Genomic DNA, 9,168 nt, shown 5'->3' with positions numbered 1-9,168 from the left:
ACAGAGAGCAGCAGAGCAGTGTTTCAGTCAGTAAGACAAACCAGTGAAGACATGAAATTAAATATTAAATATAAAAAAACTCAGCCTTGGAAATAAAAATTGTGATAAACTTTATACATTAAAACAAAGTTACAAAGCGCTTTACATGGTTCAATCAGGAACACACACACACACACATACAAATCGGGACCATAATGAAATAAAATCAGACAGTTACACTGATAAAAATGTAAAAGATTTAATTAAAATTAAATGAACTGTATGTGTGGGAGTGACAGGATAACAGTCGGTGTCTGTAAATGATCATATTACATATTACAGAGAATCCGTGTTACAAATAACATGACATGTCAAACACACAGATATAATCATTATCCAACAATCATCACTGCATGTCTGATAAAAATGTAGCTTATGTAGAAAAAGCATATCATTTTATTTTGGGTAACACTGACCATTTAAAAAAAATGAAAAGAGAAAGAAAAACCTTTTTGAGGACATAGATTCACCAGCCACTTTATTAGGTACACCTTGCTGGTACCAGGTGGGACCCCCTTTTTAATTCTTGGTGTCACAGATTCAACAAGGTGCTGGAAACATTTCTCAGTTGGTACTAAGAAAATCTCCCCCACACCATTACACCAGCAGCAGCAGCCTGAAGCGTTGATACAAGGCAGGATGGATCCATGCTTCCATCTGAATGTGGTTTTTCCAATCTTCTATTGTCCAGTTTTGGTGAGAAAACCCGTGTGAATTGTAGCCTCAGTTTCCTGTTGTTAGCTGACAGGAGTGGCACCTGGTGTGGTCTTCTGCTGCTGTAGCCCATCTGCTTCAAGGTTGGACAAGGTGTTGTTGCTTCAGAGATGCTCTTCTGCACACCTTGGTTGGAACCAGTGCTTATTTGACTTCCTGTTGCCTTTCTATCATCTTGAACCAGTCTGGCCATTCTCCTCTGACCTCTGGCATCAACAAGGCATTTTGGCTCACTGGATGTTTTCTCTGTAAACCCTAGAGATGGTTGTGCTGAAAATCCCAGTAAAAACCAGCCCGTCTGGCACCAACAACCATGCCACGTTCAAAGTCACTTCAATCACCTTTCTTCATCATTCTGATGCTCAGTTTGAACTTCAGCATGTCTACATGACTAAATGCATTGAACTGATGCCACGTGATGCGTTAAGGAGCAGTTGAACAGGTGTACCTAATAAAATGGCTGTTGAGTGACCAAGCGTCAATATTTGACGCGTTGGGAGTGAGATTGTGTCAGAACTGTAACATTTCCCTCTGAGGTGTTGAGGAGTAGAAATATCAAGTGGCAGAAAATGTAAATACTCATTTAAAGTATAAGTATCTCATATTTGTAGGTTATTAAATTCAGTATTTGAGTAAATATATTCAGACACTCTTCAGTCTGTCTGTTGGTTATAAAAGGTGTTTCTCGGTGTCTTCTAATGTCTCGTGCTGGTTCCCAGTGAGTGCATGCTGTAATGCTGGAGAGGATGAAGATGATGATGATGAGGAGGAGGGGGAGGACCCGTGTGTGTCTCCATGCAGCCTCCGGAGCGCAGGGCGGGGCGACGCCGCGCAGCAGCAGCAGCAGCAGCAGCAGCTTCATCACCGCTGACCGACACCGACCTCCTGCTCGTCTCCAGGCCGCAGCGTGGACGCCGGAGCCCGGCCTGATTCCTCTCAACCACCGCAGGTCCGGGTTCGAGCTGCGAAACGCACTACAGGTGATGATAACAACGACAGTGACGAAGAGGCTGATGAAGGCGATGGCGTGCAGTTAGGAGCTGCGGAGCGGCAACGAAGCGCAAACTGAATCCGTGCGCGGAGCGGGAGCATCGCGCTCCGATGCAGCAGAAAAATCGCCATTGTTTGGATGCGCAGCAGACTGAGAGGACAAACCCGGAGCACAGAGACGCTGTTTGACACGGAGACACCATGCTACTTTCCCCGCTGCTTCTGACGCTGGGGCTGCTCTGCTTTACCCCGGTAAGGACGCCTTTATTTGGGCTGAATGTGGAGTGATTGTGGCCGCCTGTCTGGATGAGCAGCAGCAGCAGCTCCAGTCTGTGTGTGAGGCTTTGTGTTGTGGAAAACACAGCAGATAAAATGGATCTGGGTTAATGGAGAAGTTGTGTAAGAGGTGATTAGTGATGGCTGGAGTGTGTGTCGGTGGATGTGTCGGTGAGGCGGACGCGTTGTGGCACCGCAGGTCGGTTAGTGAGGCAGCCAGCAGCTCGTTTTGTCCTGCAGAAAGTGGGTCAGTCGGCTGCAGCCTCACTGAGTCCTGCATGTCTGTCAGCATCACTGAGGATCACACACGCACACACACACACACACACCAGAGAAACCTCATCTGTCTGAACAACATGGTTTCACATCCACAGCTGCTGCAGGAGTTGGTGCCGGTGTCTCTGCTGCCTCATATCATTAGCTAATAATATTTAAATTAATATTTGTGGTGTTTTTTGGAGGTAATTGAGGTTGTGTGTTGCAGAGGGCTCTGTGTCAGTCTTTTAATATGATCAGAATCAGATTTATTGCCAAGTAGGTTTCATATTTAAGGAATTTGTCTCTGTTTGGTGCAAAGAAATAAACACAGGAAGAGAAAATAAAAGATTAATGAGCTAAAACAGTCAGAAAACATGGATAAAATAGGAAAAATTGACAATAAAAACACGAGTTAGTAGCAGTCTCTGTCTCTGCTGCTTCATGACATTAATAATATTTATATTAATATTTGCAGTGACCCACTCGCAGTATTTTAATATGATCAGAATCAGGTTTACTGCCAAGTAAATTTTCAAATTTAAGGTATTTGTCTCTGTTTGGTGCACAGAAATAAACATAGGAAGAGAAAATAAAAGATAAATAAAAAAAACAGACAGGAAACACGGAAAAAATAGGAAAAATTGACAATAAAAAAATGAGTTAGTTAGCTTTGTAGTTTATTTTGAACATGTAAGTGGCAAATAAACAAAATAATCATACAGTAGGAGACAGACAAAAAACGTGACTAATAATAGTTGTTACAAAATAAATGAATACAAAATATTGATAATGTAAAATAAATACACTGGAAAAAATATACATATGTAAAATAATAAAAATAAAATAAAGAATAAACATAGGAGGAGAAATAAAAGATAAATAAGCAAAAACAGACAGGAAACATGGATAGAATAGCAAAAATCGACGATAAAAATATGAGTTAGTTCAGCAGTTTATTTTTAACATAAGTAGCAAATAAACAAAATAATCAGTAGAAGACAGACATAAAAATAAGTTACTAAAGGAAGCTTGAAAACTTAAAACAGCTTATGATTTTTTTAAGCATATGTTTATTGATTTTAAACATTTAACAAGGTACACAAACGTGTACAGAATATATGGCATTACATAAAAAATAAATAATGGTTATAAAACTAAACAAAAACACAAAAATACTTAAGCAGACATTTTCTTCTCTTGTGTTTTTTCTTAACATATATGTTGAAAAAAGACAGAAAATCTGAGCAGTTGTGTGCAGGAATGTGCAAAGGTTCACAGTACAAGTTCCCAGTCATAAACATCATTTATATGCCTAAACAGGAAGTATATATACACAAATATGTGTGACATTATTGACACTGATTTAAATGAAACCAGGAGCAGCACAGGCGTAGATCCTGGGGGGACTCAGGGGACACGCCCCCCTCGGACTTCAGATCATTTGAAGCATTTGCACCTTCCAATAAAAACATGAAAGTCTTTCGATGACAGAGTGCCAGAACGTGACTCACTGATGCAGCAGTTCCTTCAGTAAAGTAGGTGGTGGCTGTATGTGTCCTCAAAGCACCTGTAACTGGTCTGCTATGAAACAGGAAGAAGATACTGTACCAGTTGAAGCAGGTGTGTGCTGTGACGTTTCCACCGTAGATTGATGCAGTTAAGGCACAAAATGAAGTATTTGATGCTCTGGATTTCTTTGGGGACGAACCTAATCCTAAATGAGATGTTTTCCCACCTGGACCTTTATGCTCTGCCATTTCTCCTCTAATCATCACGCTGTAACCTGTGACAGGCTGCTATGATACCACAACTATCACACACTCACATATATGGAGTTTTTACATGTAGGTTTGCATTACCAAATGTTTATGACAAAATCACTGGCGACACGGCGAGAGAGGAGAGGGAGAGACGCTGTGCTGCTGCCTCATGAAACATTCAGGACGCCACAGTTTATTCCACACTACTGAAGCTGCTCCTCTTTTTGGAACCACCGCAGGGTCGGAAATAATTTCATTTTCAGCCATGCTCGTTGTTGCCGTGGGTAACAGTACAGCCCTATTCGGACGGGATTAGTTTAACGTGGAGACGTGGAGTTAAGTAATTATTACCAGGGATCTGGAGAAAATACCTCGGGTAATAATTATCCCGTGCGAACGCAATCCTCTGTAGAAACGTATGTAAATATTTTGTCACGTCCTGTTTACAACCATTTCCCCGCGTTTTTCCGATGATGGAGGAGCTTGAAGAAGCACTTGGTGTTGTCGGCAGTCGTGATAGCGGATATTCTTCTAATCGTAAAGCTCTACGTGGGAGACCACATGGGAATGGAATCGGACATTTACATTACAGACATGCTGTGGTAAACTGACATTAGTCCACATCCCTATGTAAAACTAATCCTGTCTGAATAGTACTTAAGACATCAATATGTCAACAAGTCCAATTATCGTGAGCATCACGATATGAATTTTCGTAAATGAGATGATATGGCACACCCTTATTTGATATTTCTTGACACTGGGTTATTTCTGTTGATACCTTAGGGAGCGATCACACCGAGATGAAACGCCAGAAACGCGATGCCAGTAAAACCATTGTTTTCCTATGATACGGCGCGTCTGACCGGCGTTCAAGTGTCTTTTTAGACAGCTGTTTTCCCGGCGTCTTTTTAGACGTGCGTTTTTGTAGACGCTTCTTTTTAGACGTGCGTAGACGCTGAAATGTTAAAATATTTTCAACTTTTTGAGACGGCAGTAGCTTCCAGCGTTTCAGGCATCTTTGAAGCGTCCGCGTCTCCAGCGTCTCATTTCTGTGTGATCGCCCCCTTTAGGTTGAGTACTGAAACCCAGCTCTAGTAACCATGGTAACCCATGCTAACCTCAGCTCTACTGGTACTTCAAAAATAATGTTACAAATATGTTACACTGATCAACAGGAAAGCAAAATTGTGTAGTTAAGGTTGAATTTAAGCATTACTGACAGAGTTGTCTTGGTCGTTGTGTGCCTTTGTCTGTGATGAATGTTGTTGTCATTACCACATTGCATTGTGGGATATTTATGCCGTCGTAGTGTCCAGTCTTTGTATACTGTAATATTTCACTAGAAACTGTATGCGCTAGGGATGTCCCGATCCGATATTCAGATCGGTATCGGCCGCTGATATTAGCAAAAAATGGACATCGGCATCGGATCGGACTGCATGGAAAAATGCCGATCCATGAACCGGCCAGCCCAGTGCTCCGCAATTCAAGCAGTCCATTCCAGTGGTCCGCTCCAGCTCTTACTATCAATCCACCAGGCCAGCATGCAGACGGCAGACACACAGAGGGTAGGAAGAGTAGCGGTCAATTTAGTTAACTGACTATTTGTTTTCTGCTCTGGTTTTCTGAGAGTGATATTTTTATTTGGTTTACACTCTTACTATTTAAGTAAAGAGCACTGATGGCACTGTTTTGGGCACAATTAGTGAAACTGGAGCCAGGATGGACTACAAAAACACTACTAAAATAACTGGAAAGGAAAGGCTGCATTGTTTGTTAAATGTCAACAATGTCTTGTGGTGTTAATCTATTTTTTATTTATTAGGGGAGCAAAGCACAAGTGTGTGGAGTCTTGCTGCTATTTTAATTTCATTGTTAGACATTTTAAAGATTTCTTGTGTTGATTCATTTTCTATTTATTAAGGGGCCAAAGAAGCCAAAGCAAACCAGCTATATTTTTTATTTAATGTTAATGTTCAAGTTTAAAGTTTGTTTATTTAACCCTGTTAACAATAAACAGGTCAGTTTCTCAAACCAACTGTTGTGGATCATTCTAACTAACCTGATTAAGTAGTTGTTCTTTGCTTGGTCAAACCTTTTCTAACATGACTGACAACAAAATAAGTGAATATGTATAATATGCGCTTGGATCGGTATCGGTATCGGCCAAAACTCAAGGCTGTAATATCGGTATCGGATCGGAAGTGAAAAAGCTGGATCGGGACATCCCTAGTATGCGCTGCAGGTTTCATACTGAGGTTTCAGACAAACTGATGTCACATATTGTTATAATCAGGGGCGTGAATATAAACTGCGCTGGGGCCCTACCTTACGCCACTGGTGACAATATACCAGATAGCGTGTGGAAATATCGTATGAGTTTATTTTCTTGATTAATTGAGCCCAGACAGTAATGAATTAAACGTCACCTGCAGAGCTGTACACCTGGTAAATGTCTGAAAATGTCCGTCAGAGGCCAAGGTCATGTCTTCACTTGTTTTTTGTTCGTCCAAGGAGCAGTTTAAAACCCAAATATGTTCAGTTTATGGAGATGTAAAACATCTGGAGAGATGTTTCAGCACCAGAGTTTTTACAAATCCAGATTTCCTACTAGCAGATAAACTGACAGCGTGTTATTAAATTCTTTCTTTGGTCTGTTCAGTTTTATCTGAAGGAGCTGTGAGTGGACGGAGAGCCGGAGAGTCCAACATGGAGGACGCTCTCGTAGATTAATAGCCGCGTGTCACCATCCAGATTTATTGAAGCTCCTGTGTCAGAGTTTAAACAGACTTATTATCCCGTTAGCGACCGAGCTAACGAGCTTACTAACTGACAATCCTGTTAGCTTTGGATCTGAGGTCAGGTTTGGGGTCAAAGTTTGGTTTCATCGATGTGCGATCTGCTGCAGTTCATCCGGACACAACAGGAAGTGTTCACACTGTGTTTTTGTTATCTGTGACATGTGACAGCAGCAGTTGGTGCTCGTAAAACCACAATGAGGAGTGTGTGTGTGATTTGTGATGCTGCTGCTGTTGATGGTGATTAGTGTGATAATGACTGTCTTACCACCATGTGAGCTCATTAATGCTCTCAGGCGACCAGAGGGTTAAACTCATCCACCACCTGGGGATCGAACCTCCAACTCCAACCATCTGATAATGACGTCATTAACATAATAAATCCAAACACTGAGAGCTGCTGGTTAAATCTAACAGAGACACGAGACCTTCAGGTGAAGAGTCAGGCTTAGAGATAAGAACGTTAATCTGTGTGGAGGTGTTTTTCTATGATAACACATGAATCATAAATTCCTACCCTCAAATTTTCCCCTGAATGCTGCAGATATGTGGGCTGCAGAACTTGGTTAAGTGGGCTTGAAATCTACTTCCTCATAGTCAGCTTTTACTTGCCCCAATAAAAATTCATTCGGCTACATCGTGGACAGGTCACCAGATCATCCCGATAAAAATAGTTTTATTTATTAGCAGTTATCAAATAAAACCAAAGACTAAAGTTAATTGTCAGGTTTAATCTTAAAGTATGTGAATCAGAACAAGGACACCTTCTCCTTGCCCCTGAACACATCTCAGGCTCGCTTCTGTTTCAACTCATAAACTTTGACTTTACCCACCACACTTTCTTGCAAGTGCCCTATCAGTACTGCTCATGTGCAACTCTTTCATCAAAGACAGATCATCAGCTCCAGAAAAAACAATGTTTCATTCTCTCTTACCACTTGCCTGATCAGGTAATGAGAAACTTTCTCAAAAAGTGACTTCATAACTTTAAATGTTGAGAAACGTTTGCAAAAAATGACTCAGTATCTCAAAATAAAAAGAACATTTTTGCAAAAATGAGAAACCTTTAAGAAATAATGGTCTAATATCTCAAAATAATGAGAAACGTATTTAAAAATGTGAGAAGCCTTCTCAAAAAATTGCTTAGATTCTGAAAATAATGAGAAAATTTTACAGAAATAACAAGAAACTTTTTTGAAAATTATGTAATGTCTCAAAATAATGTGAAAGTTTTTTTAGAAATAATGACAAAATATCTCAAAATGATGACAAACTTTCTAAAAAAAATGATTAAGTATCTCAAAATAATGAGAAACTTTTTACAAGTTTTACAAAAAAGCAACGAGAAAATTAAGCAAAAAAAAAAATGGCGTAGTTTCTCAAAATAAAGAGAAAATTTTGCAAAAATCACAAGAAGCTTTCTCAAATGAAATTGTATCTCAAAATAATGACAAACTTTCTGGAAATAATGGTCTAATACAGAGCTTTTCAGTTACAAATTTAGCTGGGCCAGATTTTTCAACCAGAAAATGTTGATGGGCCACATTTTCAGCAGGGTAAATTTTTGCGGAAGCGTGAGAAGCTTTCTCAAAATAATGACTAATAATCTAAAACAAAAACCACAAAAAGAACTCGGTTTCTTAAAATAATGAGAAACTTTCTCAAAATATGACTCAGCATCTCAAAATAAAGAGAAAAGTTTGCAACAATGAGAAACCTTTCAGAAATAATGGTCTAATATCTCAAAAGTAATGAGAAACTTTCTCAACAGAATGAGAAGCCTTCTCAAAAAATGACTTAGCTTCTGAAAATAATGAGAAAATTTTACAGAAATAACAAGAAACTTTAAAAAAAAAAAAAATGTAATGTCTCAAAACAGAAAGTTTTTAGAAATAATGACAAAATATCTCAAAATGATGACAAACGTTCTAAAAAAATGATTAAGTATCTCTAAATAATGAGAAACTTTTTTACGATATAAAGACTTTAATAGCTCAAAATAACGAGAAACTTAAGCAAAAAAAATGACTTAGTTTCTCAAAATATATAAAATTTTGCAAAAATAATGAGAAGCTTTCTAAAGTCAAATAATATCTAAAAAAAAGACAAACTTTCTAGAAACAATGGTCTAATACAGAGCTATTCAATTACAAATTCAACTGGGGCAGACTTTTCGTTGATGGGCCACATTTTCAGCAAGGGAAACTTTTGCAAAAGCGTGAGAAGCTTTCTCAAAATAATGACAATTGAACTATCTAACAAAAAAACAAAAAACAAAACTTGGTATCTTAAAATAATGACAGACTTTATCAAAAACTGAGTTAGTTTAA

General features: G+C 39.1%; 1 protein-coding gene across 4 annotated transcripts in view; it reads left to right on the top strand.

The window, feature by feature from the left end:
• Positions 1–1,556: 1,556 nt before the first annotated feature.
• ptpro (protein tyrosine phosphatase receptor type O) overlaps positions 1,557–9,168 on the top strand; it is a 75,932-nt gene continuing 68,320 nt past the window's right edge. For 2 of the 4 annotated variants that reach the window (XM_033614754.2, XM_033614752.2), the window contains exon 1: positions 1,567–1,995. In XM_033614754.2, coding sequence (XP_033470645.1) covers positions 1,945–1,995 — 51 coding nt within the window. In that variant the 5' untranslated portion in view covers positions 1,567–1,944. Of the gene's footprint in view, positions 1,996–9,168 lie in introns of all 4 variants that reach the window. The other 2 variants (XM_033614753.2, XM_033614751.2) reach the window with 2 other exon arrangements.

This window comes from Epinephelus lanceolatus, chromosome 23 (genome assembly GCF_041903045.1).
Source record: "Epinephelus lanceolatus isolate andai-2023 chromosome 23, ASM4190304v1, whole genome shotgun sequence".
In the NCBI taxonomy this organism is placed as follows: Eukaryota; Metazoa; Chordata; class Actinopteri; order Perciformes; family Serranidae; genus Epinephelus; species Epinephelus lanceolatus.
The sequence above is the reverse complement of the archived record's forward strand: the minus strand, read 5'-3'. Positions and strand labels throughout refer to the sequence as shown.